The 27,000-nt window shown below is 33.4% G+C and overlaps 1 protein-coding gene across 5 annotated transcripts in view; it reads left to right on the top strand.

The window, feature by feature from the left end:
• Positions 1–4,305: 4,305 nt before the first annotated feature.
• Positions 4,306–27,000, top strand: part of LOC141458254 (uncharacterized) — a 36,828-nt gene continuing 14,133 nt past the window's right edge. The window contains exons 1-4 of one of the 5 annotated variants that reach the window (XM_074135995.1): positions 4,306–4,446; positions 7,800–7,843; positions 23,187–23,366; positions 23,490–23,546. In XM_074135995.1, coding sequence (XP_073992096.1) covers positions 4,431–4,446; positions 7,800–7,843; positions 23,187–23,366; positions 23,490–23,546 — 297 coding nt within the window. In that variant the 5' untranslated portion in view covers positions 4,306–4,430. The remainder of the gene's footprint in view (positions 4,447–7,799; positions 7,844–23,186; positions 23,367–23,489; positions 23,547–27,000) is intronic. The other 4 variants (XM_074135994.1, XM_074135997.1, XM_074135993.1 and 1 more) reach the window with 4 other exon arrangements.

The following is a 27,000-nucleotide window of genomic DNA, read 5'->3' as shown; positions in this document are numbered from 1 at the left end:
ATCAACTTTATTTGTATTAACTGTATTTGGTACATTTAGAACAAGTTCTTTTGTCTGGCGTCGGCCGTTTAGACCGCCCAGCTAGAATCTATCTAGAATGTATGAAAATAAATTTGTTATTATTATTAATGGGTAATTAATAAAGCTATTAAAATACATTGTTATAAAGTTAACATTTAACAATAATTTGTTGTGGAATGAGGTAATTTTTTATTAGGACAACCTCTGGTGGAAAATTTTTGATTTAATTATGAACCACAAATGGCGAGGTTATGTTTGCAATAATACTTATAAACATACGTAATAATTACTCATAACACAAAAGTTATATATAATTGGATTTAGCATACATATGTACTGTATAAATTATACAATTTACTTTCATATAAACGAGTACATATATGTTACACTAGTTATAAGTTATAGGTTTAAAAGTTATATTATTTACTTAAAGATTGTAAATAACAATTATTGTTAAGATAATAGCTAAACTAGCTGATGTTAATGTGACTGTGGTTTTGGGGAAGTGAGGTGACCACTTGGGTGGCAATAACCAGTTGGATTCTGGTATGGTTCAATGGGTGTATAATCAGATTAGCCACGAGTAGTAGATGTTGAGGAGAGTATCAGTATTGTGGATGCTGCTACATGCCTTGTTCCACTAGGTCGAGAAGCAAAGAGCGCAAGAGATGATATAGAGGAATGGAAATGAGGCTAGGGAATGTTGGCAAAGGGCAGCCTGCAGCTTACATAGGGCCGGAGGTCTGGTCAGTTTGTCAATTATTGAATAGGAATGAAACACTCCTGAACTTGTACTAAACCGTCACACACACGATCGTAGACCACTTCTATTTATACACAAACACACACACATATAATATATTTGAAGAAATAATTTTGTATTAGGATAACCGCTGGTAGGAAATTTTTAATTTAATAAAGCAACAACAAACGGCAAGGTTAGGCATCTATAGACCATTTACCAATCTAGCAATAATAATAAAATCTGAGTTTTTTAATACGAATAAAGAAAATAGAACAAATTCAATTTCTGATTTATTTATTTTTCATTATTTTCGGCGAAGATTTATGACAGAATGATTTTATAGCTAATTTTCAGGCAACTTTATTCTATTTTTCCTTTTGTTTTTCAACATGAATCATTTCAATTTATTTATTTATTTATTGAAATTCACAACAGGGTGTAAATAATCTTGTTTAACCAGTTAAAGAGCAATGGCCATTGACATCTTCCATCGGGCACTCTCCAGATACAATTATTATTTCACGATTGTTCACGTTTTACAAAAAAGGGTTCTTAGGGTTTCCTTCAAAGCTTGTAAAAACATTCATTACACATAGATTTATAGCTTTTAGTTCTATCATTTTTCTAGAAACATTCGTTTTATGGTATTTTTGGGGAATAAGTTCGAATAGACTTGCCCGTAAACTCTGATTACAGTGATTACTTGATTCTTAATTTATTTTATTATTATTATTATTATTTTGAAATTTTTCATTTCATTTTTGTACTTTTATGTATAGAGAGGAAAGAGGTGTCTAAAATAAGACTTCCTGTAAGGCCAACATTTCGTAAAATACATTCACTTCTTGAATTTTCGTGGTGTTTGTAATTTTTTTCATAATAACTTAGATTAATTAGTTTTCGTGAAAAACTAGGCCAAAAATGTGCAAAAACTACATTTTCAAACATTGTTGTTCTTCTTGTAGAAGCGATTTACGACAGAAACTGTACAACTAAAGAATAGGGGTACTTTCAATTTGGGATTTTCTTCGATCTCAGAATTTTATCTACTCATTTAATCTTCATAAATATTTTAGGATTGCAGGAACGTACATTGTGCCGACATTTCGAAAATTCATCATAGAGATACAACTTTTCTTACCTAATAAAGGATATTACAAATGTCTAGAGAGGCACACATAGAAACTGATATTTGTAATACACTCAACAGCAAAAGAAACCGGACACTTAATATTTTTTATATTAAAAGCTGATTATCAGTGATGTGTTTGTTTTTGTGGGTAATCTGGTTATTACAGAGAAGGAAGGGTCTAAGTCCATTGAACTAATCCCTTCAGGATCAGTAGGGCATGAGATAAGACTCAGATGTGGCTTATTTGTCTTGAGGCTGCTTTACCTGACGGAACTCTTCTAAACTGTAAGCAGGTTTTCGCACCTTTAAAGATCTTTAATTTATTAACCGCGCCTTTCTGTCATTAACAGTTTCCGGGAGACTGGCAGTTATGAACGGAGTTATGGACGGAGGGCTGACAATTGAAGTTGACGATCGATTTATCACGCTCTCAGTATTGAGAGACCGCCATTTAACTGCTCCTGAGGTTCAGGACAGGCTTCAAGTGGCGCGAAATACGCGTGTTAGCTCGGACACAGTATGGCGGAGACTGAGGGAGCGTGGACTTGAAGCAAGGCGCTCCGCGACAGGGCCCCAACTCCTGGAAAGGCATTGTAGAGAAAGGCGATTATTTGCCAACCAGCATTTTCATTGGACTGTAGTGCAATGGGGAACAGTTTTATTCACAGATGAGTCTCGCTTTGGTCTATACCACTCAGACGATCGAGACAGAGTGTGGAGACGATCATGGGAGCGATTTGTTCAATGTACTCTTCGCGAGTCACGACCTTTCGAAAGGAGATCAGTTATGGTTTAGGGTGAAATCAATTTCCACGCCCGTACTGAACTGATTTTCATTGATAATGGGGGCTCTGACTGCTCGGAGGTACATTGAGGAAGTGCTCCTACAGGCTGTGATCCCGTTGGCTCCATTTATTGGTGACCAATTCATTTTGATGCAGGATAATGCTCGCCCACATACCGCCAGAATTGTTACCGAATACTTGGAGCAAGTGGGAATCACAGTTCTGGACTGGCTTACACGAACTACCGATATGAATCCCATAGACCATTTATGGGATAATTTAGGAAGGCATGTTAGACATCGTCATCCTCCTCCTAGTGACTTAAATCAGCTCCAAATTGCTCTTCGTGAAGAATGGGATGCTCTGCTGGTGGAGTACGTCCAAAATTTAATTTCTTCTCTGCCTGACAGGATTAGGGCCCTTCGCCATAGAGGAGAGAGAAATACCCGCTATTAGAAGGACATCCCTTGTCAGAAAACCTGATAAAAATGAAGAATAGTTTAAAAAAAAATGTGTTAATTTCTTATTTTTTCTTTATTTTATAATTTTGTGTTAATGATTAATAAAAATTAGTCATTTGTGGCAGATTTTGTGTAAATAACTTATAAATAAACCAATTCTTACCATAAATTAAAAAGATTAACGTATTTAACAAAATTATGAGACCAAATCTGAGTGTCCGATTTTTTTTTGCTGTTGAGTGTATTTCATGTAGATGTATACCATAAAGCGATAATGCCACAATTACACTAAAATGTTTGGTTATTGAATGAGGGAAAAATTATGTTAACCCATCAATTGTAGCGCGAATATTATATGAAACGACCTAAGTGAATTAAAACTGGATTTTACGTATGAATGGGCAAGCTCACTGTGAAGGGTAAACCTCGTTTTTTTGCCTCCTATTCACTTACGAGCTTTCCTCACGAACACAACCTTACCTACAACATTTTATTTTACCACAATATAGAACGTCATAGAGTTACTTCTTTATTTCGCTGCCGGTGGTAAATATTTGCTAACCTGTACGTATAAACTGAACGCAAATTTTTTTTCTATGGGTTTTTCTCTAAAATGAAATAGAACTTTTGGCTTATTTCAATTTTTTGCTTTTAATATCTACTTTTAAATTTAATTTTACACGTTTCTTTTTTTCTTGATTCGCCTAAATAAAATCAAATTAATTGGCCAATTACACAAAGAGATTTATCAGAACTCCTAGCAACCCCATAATCGATGCTGTAAGGAAAAAGCCTTAATCGAGATTTTTATACAGTAGCTTGCATTTTAAGCTCATAGAAATTAACGTTTTCCTTCGCATCACTGAAGATGTACTCTGAAAGATTCGAAACGCCTTCACATTAGATAAATAAAAGAGTTTTTGAAGTATTTTTTACCAAACTAAGAATTTTAAAAATTACGTATTTTTTTTTTACCATTAAAAGATCGTAAAAAGGAAGCCCTTTAAACACTAAAATGAGGCCTCAGAGGAAATCAAATTTCTATCTGCCCCTCCCCCAGTAATCCCCCAAAAAGAATTTTGCTCTTTTGCTCGTTGTACATTGATTACAGTTGCAAAAAATATAAACAAATGAAATAAAATTATTTAACATGTGATGGAATAATAATTCTAGTTACCCATCATCACCAGGTTTATTGTTGCTATTGCAAACATGTGATGCACGTATGGTACCAATCCTAAATTGTTGTAGACTACTTTTACTTGGCACTGAGGTAAATTCAAAAAATGAGTAAAAACAAAAGTAAGTAATTTATTTATTTATATAAAGTTAATAAAAATCAATTTGTGCGGTGCTAAAGTTGTGTTTGCTTTATTTGATGCTGGAACATAATCTTGCAAGTTCAAGTAGTTGTGTAATGAGATACTAAAAATATATTTTTGGTCTGTGCTAAAATGACCATTTTTATTTTTGCTAATAGTTTCAATTTTTGCAAATTTTAGTATCCAACAAATTCTAGATTTTCTATTAAATACTGTAGTTTGTGTCAAAAATTTCCGTCTTCTTTATTAGACTGGGGCAGTCAGTAGCTCTTTTGGTGTTCTGCCCCTCTTTTCTATCTTATAAAAAAAGTTTGCCATTAACATGACTAGTAGTTGAAGTTCCACCATGTTTGTTTACAGTAGAACGATGTGAATGGCATTGTTGTGGTGTCAAGAAGACACTGGCTTGTTGGAAATGGATATGAAGAATCTAGTAAAGTTTGCTAGTATTTTTAGATTTGTTTTTAGAGTCGTGGCGACTACATTAGTTCTTTTAACATAAAAAATCGCTACATTTCCTTTCTTTCTTGGCAAATCTGCCCATGAAGGGCCATAGCCTCCTCGATTTGCCGTTTGGGGTTTCGAGACTTTTGCAGGATAGGGTTGTCAGTCCTTCCGCCCATCCACAGATACAATGGAGGAAAATGGTTTATTCCCTTTGCTGAAACTATCTCCAAAGGAAGGTATTAGAGTATGTGCATTGGTGTGCTTGTTTATGTGAATGTAGAATTAGTGCATTGTGTCCCTACTGGGTACCGCATAGTACAATGCTAGAAATCCGTGGTACACCCAGAAAGTTGCATGCAACTGCGACTCTCCTGCAGAACCTTCATATTAGGCAACTTTGGCACCCCAACCGTATCATCTATTGTCACCACTAATTCGGAACGCCTTCTCTCAAGAATTAAATCGTATAGTTTTTGTTAGAAAAAACTGCACTATGGAACCATAAAACCCAACGCATTGTGGTGTTTATTTTTTTACGTTTTTCACATATTTTATTTGTACAATTTTAGATATTTCTTACGGATATCTAATGGTATATAGCCTCCACCAACCTGCGATCAAAGCGCTCTATTATGCTGCTCAGATCGTGTCCATTCAGTCTTAAAGTTAGAAGCCCACTAAAAACATCCAATCAGTTACGAATTTACCAGGAACTGGCGAAGGCCAGCTCAGTCTGTTGTCGCTGACAATTCAGTCAATGCTGATATTTTCTATTGAGAGTCTCAAAAATTTCACTCGCTTCTCATTAAATTCACATTTTTTTAGATTTAATGTAGCCCTTTGGGATTTCAGTCATTCTAACAGTTTTCTTATTTTCTCAATAATTTGTTCCTGAGTTCCAACGATATGTTCGTTTGAAATGATCACTGAAATAGCAAAACTAGGCATTCTTGTGACACTATATTTAAATATCACCTGATTCAAAACCCTTTCCTTTTGATTTTCCTGTTGTCACCGATTTGATTCATTTCCTGGACTCATAACTGGTTGCTCCAGCCTCGTAGTTACTCTGTCCTCGAAATGAAGCGCATTATTGTACCGTTTTAATTAATTACTCTGGTGTTAACTTGTATCGCCATCTTTTATCTCACCACTGTCGTCATGCACAGAGAGCTAATAGTTAAGAAATTACTAGTCGATTGCTGAGAATATTTGCATTATTTTAATTTTTCGTCTTTCATATTTGTCTCTTTAAACTAATTACTCTAATTCTCATTTGTTTTATTAACTATGTGATTAAAACTGTCTGGTAGCCCAGTTGCATAAGGATTGATTGTGCACGTAAAAGAGTATCGCTGAAAAACATCCAACTTAAACAGTTTTTTTCTTTTTCTATAAAAGAAGAAATACCCAAATTATCTTTAAAATCCTCCTTTATAATAACCATAATTTCTTTGAATTAATGCAGAACAATTAGTTATATAGAAAAAATATGCCAAAATGGGCGAAACCAGTATTTTCCAAAATGGTTTTCGTTGTTCTTCTTCCTCCTCCTCTTTTCGTTCCAAATTTTCTGTTTAACCTTAAATTATTAGGATAGAAAATGAGACATTACATTAAGCGTTTTCTCTCCCGAATTAGGTAAGGTAGATATTGTGATGGTGCCAAGTTATTGATGTCGAGCTTTCACCCAAAATAACCGTATTGAGTCCCTTTGAGCCTAAATTATGGTTTTTAAAAAATGGTCTGGAAGAGCCTGTAAACAAACTACCTCAAAGAACCTCAAACTAAAACCTGCAGTAAGCTGAAATCTTCCATGTAGATTAGACCAGCTAGGGAATCTCACTGAGATGTACGCTCACTTGGAATTAGCACTTTACTAAACGTATCTATTTGAACTACTAATCTCACTTCTTTGAGATTTTCTTTAAGATTGCTGCAATTATTTTCTTTAAATTTTCTATTCTGGTTGCGCTATTGTTAGTTGATAACTTTTGCTGATAAATCTATCCTGGACAATTCGATTAAACGGATCTTTGGGAAAGAGGATGGGGGACTCCCTTCTCTAAGTACCATTTTAGTATAATGAATTACTTAGCGTCTTTTTTGTAACCAAGGAAATTTTATTATATATTATGTTTAAATGTCTTGATTAAATTCCACTTCGTAGGTGATTCCAAAATTACTGGAAATACCCCAGTTTTCAACAGAACTTTCAATTTTCTGAAATTTAATTTTCTCATGAGGACCTTTCCAAACGTGGACTAAACTTTCTCTTGCAATAGCAGGTACCGAACAGGAATCGAACTCTTCTTTGAACTGCTGACTTCATGGTCCTCCTAGAAGTGAAGTGGATTCCATTTCCCCCACGGGTAACTGCATCCCCATAAGATTTTTTGTTTCATCGAACCTTTTATTTTTTATTTTTTTGAATAGAATCTTTTTTCACTTAGTCATCGATCTTTTCTTATATCTGGGACCAGAGGGAGCTAACTATTTATTGCAAACTATAATATAATACTCGAATAAACTGAGTACCATGTTTACCTTATAGTATGTGAATGCGTAGATTGATCAATATTGCAACATGAAACATGCAATATCTGCAAGATTTATAGTTTTGCAGCGTGCCCAACCTTCTGGAATTATGTTTACCTTTATTATGGCAATTTCTAGTATCATGAGAATTCATTGAATAATTATTTCCCGAATGGAATTATTTCATAGCTACACTTTTTTTAACATTAACTGTCATTTTAACAAGTTATATTTTTATAAATATAGAGTTTATTAAAATTATTTATGTTCACGAAGTTAAAAAAAAAAAAATTGTGATTTATGTTATTTAAGTGATTTACTGAATAACCTGTAGATATTTGTTTTTAGATTTCGCACTGAACATTCCAGGAGTTGACAAGGAAATTAGTTTGGTATGTTACAAAAATTTTCTATAAAACATTTTTTAATCTTTATGTATAAAATTTAAGATATTCATAAATTACTGAATTTGTTTCTATAATTTAAAAAAATTCGTTGCTACAGATTGCTTTTTTTTTAAATATTTCATTGCCAATATATTAAAATGTTAATAACCAAAATAAGTTGCAAATGAATTTTAATAGTGAAGTTATTTGTGACGCAATTTTTATTGTTCTGGTCATAAGAATATTTATTAATTTAAGTATACTTCAATTTTAACGTTTAACTAAGCCCGCAAATAGTAAATTTGTCACTAACAGATAATAACTAATCAAAGTCAAAATAATTACATAAAAATAATCAAAAGTTATAGAATAAGTTAACATTTTATTACATATTCGATTTCCTCACCGCATTTGTACAGATTAAAACCAAGTAATTTACACAGTTACCACCTTAACTACTTCGGTTATTGTGTTGCCAATATTAGGGCATAGTTGGACCTTTTTCTATAAATTATTTTACGGTATGAAATAAATACTCAACACTCCAAATTGAAAGAAAAATAAATAACGAAATGGTCGAAAAATAAAAAATAAGTTGCAAATTACTAGTGCCTTTGATCACAATTGATCACTATATCAGTAGAGCAAGAACGATTTACACTTAAAGCGCTTTCTAGTCAGAAAGTTTAGACAATTTGACGAGTAAACAATTTCTTAGTGCAATAGTGAGATTCAAAAAAAGGGCTGGACACATAGATCCCACTGTAAATATATTTATAAATACTGTACTTATGGATAAATAAAAGATAATTTTTAACGATACAATTTTGCTAATTTCTCAATTAAATTACCCAAGTGATTTTTCGCATCAATTAGGACTTAAACATTTTCGCAATATTTGTTACCAAAACTAAATTGGATAACTTTAAACAATGAAAAATGACCAGAAAATAATTTCATTTAACACTGTGTTCAAACCAATGTTCAAATACAACTCATGCGGTGATTGCGTGCAATTTTCTGCTAAAAAGTGCCATCGAACTACTACGAGCAGTTAAATTAAAATTGTTGTTAATTAGGCTAAGAAACATCTTTTTTTACAACACTTTTCACAGAGTATAATTCACTAGTAATTTATAATTTTGAGGGTTAGGCCAGTAAAAATATATAAATATATATTTTTTTCAAGGCAGCTTTGAAATATTTCTCTTTTTATTATTTAGTTATAAATGTTGCTAATGAAGTAAAAAAAAAATTAATAAGAATCTTTTTTATTCCGTAAAATACTTCCCTTAAGTGTATATATACAGGGTGACCAGAGTTATATGCTCCACCCACTTTTTTTTTTAACGGCGGGAAATTTCGAAAAAATAAAAAACACGTATTTAATCATTTTTAGTCTAGTTTATTTTCAGTGATTCACCCATTTTTTTAAACCCCTGTATCTCGAGATACAGCATCCAACTTTGTTTTTTCATGGAACGTTATATTTATTGTTATTTTTTTTTCAAAGAATCTGTTCAAACTGGGCACAATCAACGGATAGGCAAGCCAAAACTCTGGTCTCCCACTCTTTGCTTGTAGCAGCACTTATGGTGGCGAAGTCAAGATCTAGGCAAGCTAGAAATATTCGACGTTCAGGTTGTTTTTTCTACAAACGTTTGGTGTGGAGTTTTAGGAATTCAACTAATCGGCCCATACTTCTACAGAGAGAACTTAACTAGTGAAAGGTATCCAACTTTTTTTGAAGAGACATTTTGCCAGTTCTGCTTGAAGATGTTCATCTACAACGTCGGCTAGATATGTATTTTCAACAAGATGGTTGTCCGGCACATAATGCGAGAGTGGTTCGACGTTACCTGGACAGAAATTTCCATGAAAATTGCTTAGAGATTCATAGTCCCATCCAATGACCACCTTGATCTCCTGACTTAACCAAAATGGACTATTTTTTGTGGGGATACCTAAAAAATAAAGTGTACAGTACCCTTAATCCCGTGGCTTCAGTCGATGATCTGAAAAGTCGAATAACTCTAGCCTGCCTAGATCTTGACTTTGCGACCATAAGTGCTGCTACAAGCAAAGAGTGGGAGACCAGAGTTTTGGCTTGCCTATCCGTTGATTGTGCCCAGTTTGAATAGATTCTTTAAAAAAATAACGTAATTTTGACAATAAACTGAAATTTGTTTTCCATATTTTAAATTATCATAACTTTTGAAAAACCTAACCGATTTCAAAATTTTTTTTTGTATTTTTTTTAGGAGCTCAAATACTATAGAAACAAAGTTGGATGCTGTATCTCGAGATACAGGAGTTTAAAAAAATGGGTCAATCACTGAAAATAAACTAGACTAAAAATGATTAATTACGTGTTTTTTATTTTTTCGAAATTTCCTGCCGTTTAAAAAAAAAGTGGGTGGAGCATATAACTCTGGTCACCCTGTATACAGGGTGAATCAGTAAGTATTGTCCATAGTCCTACTGTGTACATCTAAAGTGCAGTTCAATGACGTATTAGCGAACTTCAAATTTTCCACTGTTCTGGAGTGACGTCACTTGATATTTTTTTCTAAAAACATTACTTTTTTGCAATAAAAATGTTATTACTCAGAAAGTTTTAGTCCGAATTCGATTCTGATGACACGGTTAGAAAGACAGATAAATTTTCTAAATTATCTATTATTAAATTATCTCTTACAAAGATAAAAGGTATCCTGGAAAATGATACATCGTTAGAAAGCCCATTAAACAAGGAAACTTTTATAAAAAAGTGCCAGCACCTAGGTCGGATAATGATCACATAAGGGCCTAATGAGTTTTCTTAAAAATTTCGATTACTTTTATTTTCCCAGATTCCGGAGGAAGATTGAGGCTGTTTGGAGAATAATAATAATAACTATAATAATAATAATTATATTAATAATAATAATAATAATTTATTCCGTAAAATACTTAGGGGTTGTGGCAAAGTCCACCCCCCTAAGTGATTTCCCTAATAAGGAGTCAGAAATGAAATAATAATAATAATAATATAAGGGAAGGGATTAGCTATAAGCTTATGGGATTCCCATACGGAGGTCCCGAGTTTGAATCCAGGTGTTGACCCTTAGATTTTCTCTTTCTAGGAGCTCCTAGAAATAATAGAAGCTTCTTATACCTCACTGTCCGATGGACTGTCTGTAACGAGAAAACACTGTCCGAAGGCTGGCAGTGCACTGAAAAAAGCTCCGGGCGCCAATAACTTTAGATGTTGACGCGTCTTAAATCAATGAAAATAAATAAATAAATAATAATAATAATATATTTGAAGGAAATAAACAAATGATGTATCATTAAAATACTATACTTCAACTTTAGGCAAACAATGTGAACATTAATGAAATGTACAAGAGGAATCCTAATGTACAATGTTTTATCCCCCTATTACTTAATGATCAAATTGCCAAAATTAGGGAGCATTTAATTAACTGTAATTATAGAAAGCCTTTGTATAATTAGAACTACATAAGCATTGTAATTTATCAACTCCTTATGCAGCCAGTAGGTGGAACAGTTTCAATTATTTATTTTTACTTAAACTGTTAGAAAATTTTATATTACTTGATGCATTAACTGTTACTTAATTGTATTAAAAAGTAATTTAGTTATATTTTAATTAATAATGAAAGCTTTAATCGAATTTTTCATACCGTGCAAATATTTAATTATTACATAAGTAGATATAATATGAGGAATTTGGCTTAGGGGTAAATAAGTCGGCCGCTAATACGTCAGAATATATCCCATGAATACGGTACATGAGTACGAAATCCCCCACCCTAAGCTCTTAGATACCATCTTCTGATTAAACGATTTTTAGCCCAATTGAAGTTCGTATTCTTGAGACATGTTAAAAAATAAACCTAAATTAAAAAAAGTCATTTTATATATCACTCCCCACATCCAATAACCCCTCCTAAACTTACAGGAAGTGGCACCCTCTTACCATAATTATTACTTGAGGAATATTACATCCCACTTCAATAGGAAAGGTACTATTACATTACTGCTATTTAAAAAAACGAGTAAGCGAACATTAAAAAGAAACGATTACATTAGAGCGTCCAGGAGTTTTTATGTACAGTGTTTGGGCACAATCCAAGTAGGCGAGTACAGTACAACAGTTTGTGTGCAATGTTTGATATTTATTGTAATAGTTGTTTGACTTGTCTAGGTGAACAACCCAGCGAGCGATACACATTTTAGTTACTGGTACCCGAGTTATTGATAAACAACATGTGGTGAAGATTATTGTCGTATTAAATTCAACATCCTGGGTATTGTTTATTTAACCTACAAGGGAAAATGGTGGTGTAAGGTTGGGGATTTTGCCATTGTCATGTTAGATATTCTTGCAGCTTATGACGTCAGATGCAATTACTTCTGTGCCAGCATCTTCACATTATGTCTACTTATACAGACTTTTATTATATAACCCATTATATATCCTCTTTTGATTTTGAAGTATTAGTTTTTGATTTCTGAGACTTATTTTTCCATTATTGTTCCTTTGTTTGTTTATGTCACACGACAAGTCCTTGTTCAGAACAAGTGATTTGTTGTTTTTTCACAATATTATTTTATTATAATAAAATATGAGTAATTTACTGATTGCTTTACGAATTTGAGACGGTAACTCCAAGAAATACTTAGTGGCTGCAGAAGTTTCCTCCTTATTTAGTTTCTTATCATTCATTGTGTTCTGGCCATTACTATTTCGAATGTCTACTTGTCAGAGCTGCTTCCAGCAAAACGATGCTATCTTTTAATAATCCATAATGTCCCTATCGATGTCCACAATGTGACTTATAACTCTGATTACCTATGGATGTTTTGCTTAGATCAGTAGGAATGAATCTTTGGTCAGGAACGTTAAATTCTTGTAATTTTGTTTTCTCTTGCTTATTAATCTTACTTTTTCGGTATAGTGCGCACTTTACAAAATTAGAAACATATTTAGTCATGCGTGGCCAAAAATATAGATATGTGTAGGTTGATTGTCTCAGTGACCAGGATATGATTAGCTGTAAATATCGTAGTGCTCTTACTCGTAGTATGGAGCTTTTAGAATAGGTATAATTATACTGTTAGTATTATTTACAGTGGTAGAGACGCATGTTGCTGTGTATGGTAACTTTTGCCATGTCGAGATTTTAGTTACTCATAAGCTCATCACCTTTTGCTCTTTGGCCAGTTCTTCGTAGCTTGGAAAGATCGTTCGCCATGAATTGACTCATGACAGTTTCTCTCAATAGAGAATTTATAAAAATATTGTAGTTGTGTAGTTTGTCTGGTACTCGTCCTATTGCATCTTAGAGCGAATACCAAAGTCAGTGGTTTGTGATTTGTGAAGCACGTAAATTATCGTCCTTCGAGCATGCATTTCAGAGATGAAGTTCGAGTCTAAGTTCGATCTAAGTCATAGATAATCCTGTCTTGCTTAGTTTCCATGAGAGGAAGCCAAGTGGTTGCAACAGGCAGTTTGTGGTAAAAACACTGATAATGGCTGTATCGGATGTATCTGTATAGTAGTCCCAATGTCTTTGTGGAATTGGAATGGTGAAGAATGGTTGAGGGTCCCCGGGAGGTTCTGGCGACAGGTTATACTGGCCACACAATAATTGCACTCAGGTTTCCCTTAATGTTGTGTTGTGGTCCCTGAGTATTTGCTGTTTGAGGAAGAATACTTCTGTAGTAGGTTACCATTCCGACAAATCTACACAGAATAGCTCCATCTATGTTCTCTACGATAGCGGAAGTTCCATGGTGCCTAGGTAGCGAGAGGAGTTTTATTGAGAATCCATTTGGAGGCGAAAACTTTTGGCTCGAAAAATTGGTTAAAGGCAATCATAACCCAATATCCCATTATTTTCTAAAAGAGGAACTGCCGAATAAGATTGTATCTTTAGTAATTACATAATTACATGTATGTCTAAGTTTTCATTTAAGTGAACATGTTATATATCCCGACCAGAAGTAGGGCTTAGAGTACACCTGGACAAAAAATAATCTTCACCTTACTTCCTCAATACTTGTCTGTGTTATAGGTAAGTAAAATTCTTTCGAGCGATGCAACAAACCTTAATTAGATAATTAAGGAAGATAAGAAAATTGCCTAGCATTCATTTTTCGCCAAAGTTTGCACACAGAATATGAACAGTTTTAAAGTGTAAATTAAATGTGGAAGGAATCCCTTAATGAAATGAAAAATTAGCGCGAATGAAATTGAACCTACAAAGAAGGGCTTGGGATCTTTAACAGTCTAGGTAGGACATTCGTATAGAACCTGTGTGAGTTCCATCGTGAATAGCTAAGCCCTAATCGCAGGTTTAATCATGAAAGGACAAGATCATAAGTGCAATTAAGATAATTAAATTATTTTCATTAACTTGCGTGTATAAATATTTTCTGCAACATACGTAAAATGCAACTACTTCTCGAAAAGTAGTTCAAAGAAAAGTTAATTATGAAATAATTAAATGATTTGAGCGAAGTTATCTTTAAAGCGGTAATGGTATTTAGCGTGCTCATGTGATAAACTTTTAATTATTACCTTAAAAAAAATTAACATTTCCTTTTAATTTAATTAATGCTAATTAATTTTAACTCTTGGATTAATCATTTCGAAACACCAGCTGTTACTTTTGAGTTTCAAACCGATTTGGTATAAATTGTTGGATTGTTGCTTTAAAATAAAATATTTTTATAATTGTCCTCCGTGTAAGCTACATTTACACCAAACGATCTAAAGCAGGCGTGGCCAATTTCTGTAATTATAGGATTGTCCTTTTCTCTGTAAAATTTGTCGCGATCTACTTATTAAAATCTCGATATTATAATTACAAACTTATTGTAAGTAATAATGGGGGAAAGGGAATTCAACATAATATCTCATTAATTGAGAAACAACTAAAAGTAAAATATTAATTTATATTTTATTTTATTATCCAACCATTATTGAGAAGCCTGTGTCAGCAGGTTTCTAACCAAGCAATCATAATTTGTTGAATATCTAGACAAAGATAATGATAAGGAATCTTCAGTATGGGAATCAGTAAGTAGAGAACAATGTGTTCTAGTCTTTGTTAACTTTAAATACGGAAAGGCCGATTCACAGAGGGATGTAGATCCAAAACCAGAATAAATATATTCCCTACATTTGGTATTATTGGAACATTTGTCTCTGTTGACATACTTCCAAAATTCTTCTTCGAAATTTCTGGCGTTTCAGTTTGTAAAGTTACTATTTCATTTTCTAACCATTTTTTCATTATTAAATATGTTTGCAATTGTTTTCTGAAACCTGTTTCCCATTTAAATCCTTTTTATAAGGAAACGAAAGGTACTGAACATCTTTCATTTTTTCTTCTGTAGGCTGTGATCGATCTAACTATCGCTTCACGATCGACTTGTTTGCCATACCTGCTAGAGTATAGAGCAAGTGCAAGAACTGCATTACGTGTTCGTTTTGTGTAAATGATATACCTAAAGTATTCATGCAGAGAATGCTCGTGCGAACCGCTGTTTAAAACTACATTATTCTGAAATGGAACTTTAGAGTGCAGCCCAGCTTCTTCTCCATAACTATCCATTTTACAAAGAACAAATTTTCAAAACAAAAGCTACAGATCTGACAATGTGTAAATAACAAAAGTAGTTGAAAAATATTCTGCAGCCATTATCAGGAAAATCAATAGAAACTGAAAAATGCGCCAGTTGTTATGAAATACAACCGAATGGAGAATTTCCCTCAAATGCGGAAATATACCACCATATTTAAGCCTTCTTGCTGGTTTTAAGCCTTGCTTGACTTATTGCTACTTAATAATGTACACCAATTTCCCTATCTATATAAAGTTATCCATGAAGACTTAACTGGGTAATTGAAACTGTTTTGGAAATGAATTTAATGAGGGTACTCAGATTGAATGGAAAAAGGTAAGTTTTAGGTGGAAAAGTAAATCACGGAGGTGGAATTAGAGTGGATGTTCTGGAGGCTCACGTCATGACAACCAGCGCATTTTTCCTATGTTTCTAGTAATGGTAACAGCGCTATTGACTTGATAAAAGTAAAGTAATCGCCCATTTTTTTCAGGCGGGGTCGCATAACGTCCAACTATCAATTAGGTGTCGTGGACGGAGGCGAATAATAATAATAATAACAGTCTTTATTCAGATAATTTTTACATATTATTTTGCACCAAACATTACTTATCGACATACTCATGGTCAGTGACCGTCTGAGGGGTTGTCAAATTAATTTATTTATCTTTAGTGCAAATATCCAAATATTATTTAATATAATAAAAAAACGAATTAATTTTTATTTATTGAATTATTTTTCTGTTTAAAGACAATAACAACCAGGGGTAGCTTTTACATTAGTAGTTAAACTGTTGGACACAAAAGTACCTAAATTTCCATGCGCTCATACAAAAATTTATTAAATTTGGCCAGTCTTTGCCATTCAGATGCGAGACAAACTCGTCAAAACTCAATGCAACCTTTTTCAAATATTGGATACGGAACTCAGCCAAGATGGGGCAAATAGCCACGAAGTGATAAACATTCTCCACCTCCTTTCTGTTACACAACGAACATAGTGCGACCGCCTGATTGAAGGCATATTTATTTAAATATAGTAGCTCTCCTCGCAATTTAAACAGCCAACTGACTCTGTTGGCCGACATATTACTATATACAAATTTATTACTTGGCGTTAACTGCTTATATAAGGTATATCTACTACTGTTAGATGCCCTCAATCTAAACTCCGCAACCGGAGGCGAATAGCAAACATACATTACTGTAAATTTCTTTTATTAACCTTTAAATCCAAGGCCTAAGACTGGGAATCGAACCCAGTACCACAATACAATATTAGCTTCGCAGGTCTCGCCTCTAACCGCTCGGCTACTGTGGCGCCTACCTTTTGCTATTTTTTTGTAATGTTGACTTGCTAAAGATGGATTTTTAAATAAACAACATGTGACAGTCAAACCATCTACTTTGTGCTCTAAAATTAAATACAAATGCTATCAGTACTAAAAGCATTAAAGAGAAATTATAATCAATGAATGCGACTGTCAGATGCGACAATAACAAATTAATTTATTTCTACAAAACAATATAAGTTGCAATATTTATTTTAATAATAATTTTGTAGATGATTTAAATAATAGGTAATTTGTTAGAAGCTGTATGTAAATCAGCAATCAGTAGTAGTATGTTAATTAAAAAACCAACATACTAAAGTGATTCTTAACATAACAATAATGCTTGGCTCAAATTAGAATTTAGGAATATTAAGTTGCAGGTAAGATGTTTGTATAAAGTTCGTGGGAAAGATTTAAATAATTCCAATCTGCTAGTTGACTTTTACAGTCTATTTACTATTTTAAGGAATTTATTATTTCAAGTATACAGATGATCTTTAATTTGAATTTCCTCTATGATTTATTATTATTATTATTATTATTTTTTAATTTAAGACACGTTAACATCTGAGGTCATCGATGATCGAACTTTTTTTTCCAGCGCACTGCTGGCCAACGGACAATGTTCTGTCGTTACAGACAACCCTGCCCATTTCTGGGCAGTCAACTATTAGAAGCTTCGTAAAAAAGAAAATATAAGGTCCAGCAGGAGGATTCGAACGCGGGATCTCTCTGGAATCCAGTAGACACTGTCCTCTAAGGGTACGTTCACAACGGAGCTGTGAGCATAGATGATAGCGGAGATGATAGAAGTGATGCATCAGCGCTTATAGAATAACCTAGTACATTCTTATGTGAGCGTGCACAACGAAGCTTCGACTAGTGACTCATACGCGCTGCTATAAACGAGCATAGATGATAGAATTGAATTTTTCATTTTTCTGCTAGCTGAACTCCAGTATTGGAGCTTCAAAATGGACGTCGAAAAATTATTTAGTGCTGTCTTTACTCATTATTTTTGGTTATTATTTTATTATTTACTTTTAAACAATATTTTGTTTTTTAAATCGTGCTTACATTTATTTTTATGTGTATTTATTTGTTGTTTTTTTTTTTAAATAAAATCATTACTTACCTAAGTGTAATCACTAGTTTTTCTTCTATGGTTATAGGATTTCCATGACAATTTTTCCAAAGTTTTCTTAATTTTGACCTTATTTTTTCTAAAATATAGTCGAATGTGGGTGGACCCGTCCTCACATATTCAAAAAAACGATCCGGATAATTTCTAAGTTCCTTATTAAAACTGTCCGGTAGGACAGTTGTATAAGGGTTGATGGTCAAAAACTGCACGAAAAAGCGTAACGTTGAAAAACACCCAACTTTGACAATTTTTTTCTCTTTTTCTATAAAAGATAAAATTCCCAAATTTTCTTTAAAATAAAGGGCAAATCCTCCTTTATGACTGTAATTTTTTGCAACAACCCAGATCTAATAGGTTTTGAGAAAAAAGTTGCTGAAAATGAGCAAAAACGGCTTTTTCAAAAATTGTTGTTGTTCTTGTTCTTGTTGTTCTTCTTCTTCTTCTTGTTGTTGTTACCTTTTTTGTAAACAACGTAGCGCCTAAACGCGTGAACCGATTTTCATGAATGAGGTGTCATTCGATTCGGAATTTTATGTAGATGTGCCTTTTGGGGGTCTCGGCCCTGTACATTGAATGGGAGAGGAGTTAGCCCCCTTTATGTAAGGCCCCCTCCAAAATTATTATTACTAATTACTCTGTAAATCTTGGCCCGATTTTGATAAAATTTGGTAGGATGATAGGGTTAGGGCTCCCCTACCTAACAATAAAGCGACGATCTGCTCTTACACTTGTTAAGGGGAAGTATAGCAATCGTTTCAAATTATCGACACGTGAACCGATTTTCATGAATGAAGTGTCATTCGAATCGAAATTTTGTACAGATTTGTACTTTAAAAGTCTCGACGCTATGCCTCATAAGGAGGGGAGTTCGCCCCACCCAAATAAGGCCCTTTCTGAAACTATTATTACCAATATTTCTACAAAGCTTAGTCCGATTTTGATAAAATTTAGCACGAAGAAGTGATTAAAGCTCCTCTATGTGGCTGTGAAGTGCCATCATGCTCTTACACCTACTAAGAGGAAGTACTGCAATCGTTAAAATTATCAATGAGTGAACCGATTTACATCAATGAATTGTCGTTCGATTCAAAATCTTTGCCTTTTAGGGAGAAGTACTGTAATCGCAGTTTATTTTTCTTGCTCCTCTTAAAAGGAAGTACTGAAATCGCAGTTTAATTTTGCTATTTACGTACAAATACCTTCCTATTTTATTCAAAACGCTTTCTCAAAAAAATGGTTATTGAGGATGGTTTGGGGACCGTAACTATAATCATTCTTTAAAAAGATCTCTCCAGTGGTAGTTACGGTTCCGATTTAACACCTTATCAGGTTATAATGATAGAATACCTTATTCCAAATTTTAAAAAATCTGTAAAGCAGACGTAACTTTGCAAATAGACAAAAAGGAAAATCTATCCAAAAGGTACAAAAATCTCCTTAACAAAAACTTACAGTTTTAAAAGTTAAGTATAAGGGTTGATTAAACGCCAAAAGGTACACAAATCAGCAGTTCCCAACATTTCATTAATACTTCATTGATATAATTTAAGTAATTTTACTGCATTAACTTTTCCTTCACATTTTTTAGAATTTATTAGATGTCACAGACCCTTATGCTGGCCAGTTCATTCATAATATTTTTTTATTATAATTATGATAAAATGAGTGATGAATTATTCTGAGTAGTCACATATACATGCATGTTAAAGTAGAAAAAAACAAAGTTAGAGTCGGCCACTTTTTAAATTTCAATCACGGAGGATTCAAAACAATATTTCAGTCTTAAATTCGTCTTACCGAAATATTCGTGAGCACAAATAACATACATTTAATAACAAGTAGATTATTCAACAATATTTACTCATTTCTCAATTGTAATTTAATTTAGTCCCCCTAATTTTACTTATGGTAAAATACTGGAATAATTAGCTGTCCTAAAAATATGCATATCTTTATTTTCTTTATTTTATATTACATATATATAACATTGTGGGAAGAACACCTAGATTGAGAATGTAATTGAAGAAAACTATATTATTTGCGATAAAGCCAGATTATTTATTACTTATTATTACAAACGTTTGACTACAACATAAAATAACAATTACTTTAATCGAAGAATGAACTTAAACCAATGATTTTTATTTAAAAATAAAAATAAATGCATAAAATTATTGATGTAAAAAAAGTTTATGAATTTTTTAGCCTCTTATTTTTTTTATATTTTTTATAACGTTTTCTTTTTCACCTGTGATTAATAGTTTGATTATTATAGATAAATAGATATTACAGTCAATCTAAGTTAAATGGTGTGCTACTTGAGTAAATATTTTGTAGACGAAAATGGCCAGCATAAGGGTCTGTGACATCTAATAAATTCTAAAAAATGTGAAGGAAAAGTTAATGCAGTAAAATTACTTAAATTATATCAATGAAGTATTAATGAAATGTTGGGAACTGCTGATTTGTGTACCTTTTGGCGTTTAATCAACCCTTATACTTAACTTTTAAAACTGTATATAAATAGTGAAATTCGCCCAAAGTACTTCGTTTTTTATTTATGGGATGTACATGATATTTTCTAAAGCGTTTTTTCTTTAAAATATACCTTTTTGTTGCTGCTGAACATAAAAACTCTTCTTCACTTCTCGGACATGTTGGATGTATCACAGCTCCGTTGTGCACACTAATCAGCGATTATATTTTACTCTATCAGTTATCATCTCTGCTATCATCTATACTCACAGCTCCGTTGTAAACGTACCCTAAGCAAATCCCCTAAAATTTTGTATTATTATTACGTAATACAGCCAATAAATTCTTTCGTTCTTCATATAATTGCAGGTTTCTATTTTATTTTAATTTTCGCTGCGAGTATCGACTGTTCTAATTGGATAAACTGTACATTTAACGGTTAAGCGCAGAACTCCTGTTATGTGTACATTTACTCTGAATAAAGGATGTTATCTGTCTACCATTTATCACATATATGGCACATGGGGCATGGAAGTGGCCGACTTACTAAATGTTTACCATTCTAATTCAAACATTCTCCTCTCATTTGTGCTATCTTTTTCCATCCATGTGACATATATTTGCGCGTAGTTTCAGTTGTTTGTAAGTCTCCGTACAATTGAAATCTTGTTTCTGGCTACCATAACAAATTTAATTCAATCTGTCCCTTAACGTTGATTCTGTGAGTGCATTTTATTTGCATCCCTAATATCTAAGTCTACATTTATGTCGAACTTAGCTACTACTTCTATAGTATTCTTTAACCAATACGTATGTGTTATTGTCTACGGCATGGGTCCCCAAACTACGGCTCGCGGGCCACATGCGGCCCCCTGAGGACATTTATCCGGTCCCCGCCGCACTTCCGGAAGGGGCAGCTCTTTCATTGGTGGTCAGTGAGAGGAGCACTATATGTGGCGGTGCAGCAAAGCGCTGCGCCGCTCATGTACGTACAGTACTACTTCCGATGACGCGGGATGCACGCGTCACGGCTCCGAAAGCAGTGTAAAATAACAGCAGAAGTAGGAAGAAAGGCACAGCACTAAAATTATAAACCGGACATTGACCATCTCATTAGCCAAAAGCAGGTTCATAATTCCCACAGAAATACTGGGCAGTTTGTTGATTTAAATTTACTTGAAATATTCTATTTGTTCCCGTTTTGTTTTTTGTATTTTTTTGCTTTTACGAAGGTCGTTTGAAAAGTCCGTGCAAAGTCAGAGAGATAGCACCACTGGCGCGTATCGAGGTTATGTTTAGTTAGTAGCATCTCTTGGAAGAACACACACCAAGTTTCAGCCAGATCGGTCTATTTCTTTGTGTTTGGCATTCGTTTGAATCGAGGAAGTCGAGTGATTTTCAAAAAATGGACGAAAAAGAATTTCGTGTGTTGATTAAACACTACTTTATGAAAGGCAAAACGCCTCAGGAGACTAAAGAGAAGCATGGTAAACATTATGGTGACTCTGCACCTTCGATTAGAACAGTTTATAAGTGGTTTCAAAATTTTCGGAGTGGCCATATGGGCACAAGTGACGCTGAACGTTCTGGACGCCCTGTTGAGGTTACTACTCCAGAAATCATTGATAAAATCCATGATATGGTGATGGATGACAGAAGAGTGAAGGTGCGTGAGATTGCTAGTGCTGTGGGCATCTCGAATGAACGGGTACATAATATTTTGCATCAACATTTGGACATGACAAAGCTATCCGCAAGATGGGTGCCGCGATTGCTCACGCTTGACCAAAAACGAAATCGTGTGAAATGTTGCAAGGACGGTTTGCAGCTGTTCCAGAAGAATCCGCAGGACTTTAAGCATCGTTTCGTCACTGTGGATGAAACATGGATACATCACTACACTCCTGAGACCAAAGAACAATCTAAACAATGGGTTACCAAGGGGGAATCTGCGCCAAAAAAGGCGAAGACCGTTCCTTCGGCCGGAAAGATTATGGCGACTGTCTTTTGGGATTCGCAAGGATTATTCCTCATCGACTATCTGGAAAAGGGTAAAACTATTACAGGTGCATATTATTCATCGTTATTGGACCGTTTGAAAACCGAGCTGCAAGAAAAACGCTCACGATTGGCCCACAAAAAAGTCCTTTTCCATCACGACAACGCACCAGCTCACACGTCAGCAGTTGTGGTCGCAAAATTAATGGAAATAGGGTTCCAACTCGTTTCACATCCCCCCTATTCTCCAGACTTGACTCCCTCGGACTACTATTTGTTCCCCAATATGAAGAAATGGCTGGCGGGAAAAAGATTTTATTCAAACGAGGAGGTGATTGCAGAAACGAATGGCTATTTTTCAGACTTGGACAAATCCTATTATTCGGAAGGGATCAACAAACTAGAGCAGCGTTGGACGAAGTGTATAAAGCCTAAAAGGAGACTATGTTGAAAAATAAAAAAGGTTTACCCCAAAAAATTAAGTAGTTTTTATTTTTGCACAGACTTTTCAAACGACCCTCGTAAATAGTTTGTTTTATAGTCCGGCCCTCCAACGGTCTAAGGGAACTGGCCACCTGCATAAAAAGTATGGGGACCCCTGCTCTATGGTTTTCACAGGCGACATTATTTCTTTAAAACGTAAATTTAAGTATAGTAAATATGAATGAACTTCGAACAAAAAAGTACAAATGTTTTCAGTATTTGGTAGATTCGATTGATTGTAAAGTACGCAGATACATAAAAACATTTGTTACAGCCTTTAGATAAAGTTGAAGAATTGATTATGATCATGAATCAAATGGATAAAAGTGGGATATCAGAGGAGGAAACCCGAAGAATTGTGTTGGAAGAATTTTTGAAATTTCAAAAAGAGAAATTAGATGAACGTTATCTTAAACAAAGATTTCAACAATCAGGAGACGGCAACTCTGTAAATGTAGATTTACCAGTTATAATTATTATTATTTTTTTTTTTATGTTGTTGCGATAATTAATTTCTACGATCATAAGCTATTTATTTATTTGTTTTCTTCTTCATTGAAGTTTCAATGTGCTGCAGGTACAAGACAGCATCGACCATCTGAAATTAGAAGCACAAGTGTTGGACGCCAAGATGGTAAGTTTTACTAATTTGTTTCATTTATTTTAACTATATCGCGCTTTGTTTTGGCTCGTCAAATTTTTTGTGACTTCAAAGAAATTGTCTAAGAACTCTTTGGAAATGTTGTGCTGCTTAAACAGTCCTTATTTTGGAATATTTCTGTGAGATAATTATTTGTTTTGAGGCCTTCTGAAACAAGTGTCAAATTCTATTAGGATCGAACTATAGATTGCACACATCTGCTCATGAATATATCATTTCCGTGAAATTTTACTTATTTTTTTCCAAAATTGGAAGGTTTAATTACTGCGTAGTAATCTCTTAATGGCTGCAATTAACGACCAAAAAAATAGGAAGTACTTTAATGGCTATTGCGTTTGCTAATTAATTTTTCGGAAAATTGATTGCTGTTGTTCCAAGTCCAAAATAGTTTATTAATGTTTCTTGATGTTTGTTTAGTCGGTAAAGGAATCAACCGTTCTCCAAAGTGAATACTCGTATGTCAATGACGAAGGCTTTAATTGAAAACAGTTTTATTTCACTAACTTTACTAGTATATTTTTGAAACCCCATGAGTCCGGAAAAGAGGTTTTCGCTGTTTTCTCCGTGTGAGTGTATCTACCAAGAAAACTGTTTCTAATTTGACATTAGCATGGATTTCCACAACCTATTTTACTGGATCAATTTGTTTCAGTACTTCAAGGTTTACCCCCAAAAAAAACCATTCCCACGAGTTCCTTTGAACTTTTAATAATTTTATACACAACTTTAACTTTTATTCAAAGCATTTTTCCTGAAACTTCTATTTAGGGCACTTCTAATTGAAAAAGACGTTTGGCTTTCCTAACCAGTGCCATTTATGTGATTTGTACTGTCTTACCTACCACCTAAATAATATTATTAGGAATCAAATGTGAGACTTAATTTCCAACAATAATAAATAAAAACCACTTACCGGAAGTGATCAGTATAAAGATTACATTTCTTTATAGATTTTACCAGTGCCATGAAATTTTCTCAATATCGGGTCCAATGATTTTATTTAATAATTGTACAAATATTAAATGCATATAAATCTAAAACTATTGGCTAAACATTTTTCCTGAAAATTTAATTAAGGAAAGGGATTGGGTAGATTCCAACAAAATTGATAAGAAATAAAAATAAGACTTAAATTTTTGGAATTTGAAGATAATTTTGAGTTAGAGCGTCGAATAATAGAAAGTCGAGTGCGTTCACACTCTATTTTCACAATAATATCATTCAATTGTGAATATTCTATTGTACAAATACTGACTTTTTTGTATAAGTACCTTTTTGACAGCCTTTTTGACCTTTAATTTTTATTATTATTTTATTTATTTATATTTTAAGTTATCTGTAATTTAGGAAAGATTTGAAGAACACTGACATTATATCTGTTTGCTACAAATTATTTACTTAAATAGTTTTGTCTTTCATTCAAGCACGTTAATGCTAGTAAAATTACAAAATTACATACATAAAGATTATGAGTACGATGTTAGGTATCGATTAATAAATAATAATTAAAACTGTCCGGTAGGACAGTTGTATAAGGATTGATCGTCAAAAAGTGCACGAAAAAGCGTAACGTTAAAAAACACCCAACTTTGACCATTTTTTTCTCTTTTTCTATAAAAGATAAAATTCCCAAATTTTCTTTAAAATATAGGGCAAACCCTCCTTTATAACTGTAATTTTTTTGCAACCCCCCAGACCTAATAGATTTCGAGAAAAAAGTTGCCAAAAATGAGCAAAAACGGCATTTTCAGAAATTGTTGTTGTTCTTCTTGTTGTTGTTGTTGTTGTTGTTGTTGTTGTTGTTGTTACCTTTTTTGTAAACTACGTAGCGCCTAAACGCGAAAACCGATTTTCATGAATGAGGTGACATTCGATTCGGAATTTTATGTAGATGTGCCTTTTGGGGGTCTCGACGCTGTACACCGAATTAGAGAGGAGTTAGCCCCCTTTATGTAAGGCCCCCTTCAAAATTATTATTACTAATTACTCTGTAAATCTTAGCCCGATTTTGATAAAATTTGGTAGGATGATAGAGTTAGGGCTCCCCTACGTAACATTAAAGCGGCGATCTGCTCTTACACTAGTTAAGGGGAAGTATAGCAATCGTTTCAAATTATCGACAAGTGAACTGATTTTCATGAATGAAGTGTCATTCGAATCGAAATTTTGTACAGATTTGCACTTTAAAAGTCTCGTCGCTACGCCTTATATGGAGGGGAGTTTGCCCCACCCAAGTAAGGCCGTTTCTAAAACTATTATTACCAATATTTCTATAACGCTTTGTCCGATTTTGATAAAATTTAGCACGAAGAAGTGATTAAAGCTCCTCTACATGGCTGTGAAGTGCCATCATGCTCTTACACCTACTAAGAGGAAGTACTGAAATCGTTAAAATTATCAATGGGTGAAACTATTTATACATTAATGAATTGTCGTTCGATTCAAAATCTTTGCCTCTTTGCCTTTTAGGGAGAAGTACTGTAATCGCCCGTTTATTTTTCTTACTCCTCTTAAAAGGAAGGTCTGAAATCGCAGTTTAAATTTGCTTTTTACGTACAAATACCTTCCTATTTTATATAAAAAGGCTTTCTCAAAAAAATTGTTATTGAGGATGGTTTGGGGACCGCAACTATAATCATTCTTTAAAAAGATCTCTCCAGTGGTAGTTACGGTTCCTACTTAACACCTTATCAGGTTATAATGATAGAATTGCTTATTCCAAATTTAAATAAAACAGTAAAGCAGATATGTAACTTAGCAAAACATACAAAAAAGAAAATCTATCCAAAAGGTACAAAAATCTCTTTAACAAAAACTTACAGTTTAAAAAGTTAAGTATAAGGGTTGATTAAACGCCAAAAGGTACACAAATCAGCTAGTACCCAACATTTCATTCAAGCTTAGTTGATATAATTTAAGTAATTTTGCTGCATTAACTTTTCCTTCACATTTTTTAGAATTTATTAGATGTCACAGACCCTTATGCTGGCCATTTTCATCTACAAAAAATTTGTTCAAGTAGCACTGTAGATTGACTGTAATATCTATTAATCTATAATAATCAAACTATTAATTACAGGTTAAAAAGAAAACGTTATAAAAAATAAAAAAAAATACGAGGCTACAAAATTTAAAAACTTTTTTAAAAAAATGCTTACACCAACATACATCAATGATTTCGATTATTTTATTTTTAATAAAAATCGTCTGTTTAAGTTTATTCTTCGATTAAAGTAATTGTTATTTTATGTAGTAGTCAAACGTTTATAATAATAGGTAATAATTATCTGGCTTTATCGCAAATAATATAGTTTTCTTCAATCACACTCTCAATGTAGCTGTTCTTCTCACAATGTTATATATATGTTATGTAATATAAAATAAATAAGTATTGCATACTTTTAGGACAGCTAATTATTCCAGTATT

Source organism: Rhodnius prolixus, unplaced genomic scaffold (assembly GCF_049639745.1).
Source record: "Rhodnius prolixus isolate KJV_2025 unplaced genomic scaffold, Rpr scaffold_1, whole genome shotgun sequence".
Lineage (NCBI taxonomy): Eukaryota > Metazoa > Arthropoda > Insecta > Hemiptera > Reduviidae > Rhodnius > Rhodnius prolixus.
Note: the sequence above shows the minus strand (reverse complement) of the source record. Positions and strands in the feature narration are given on the sequence as shown.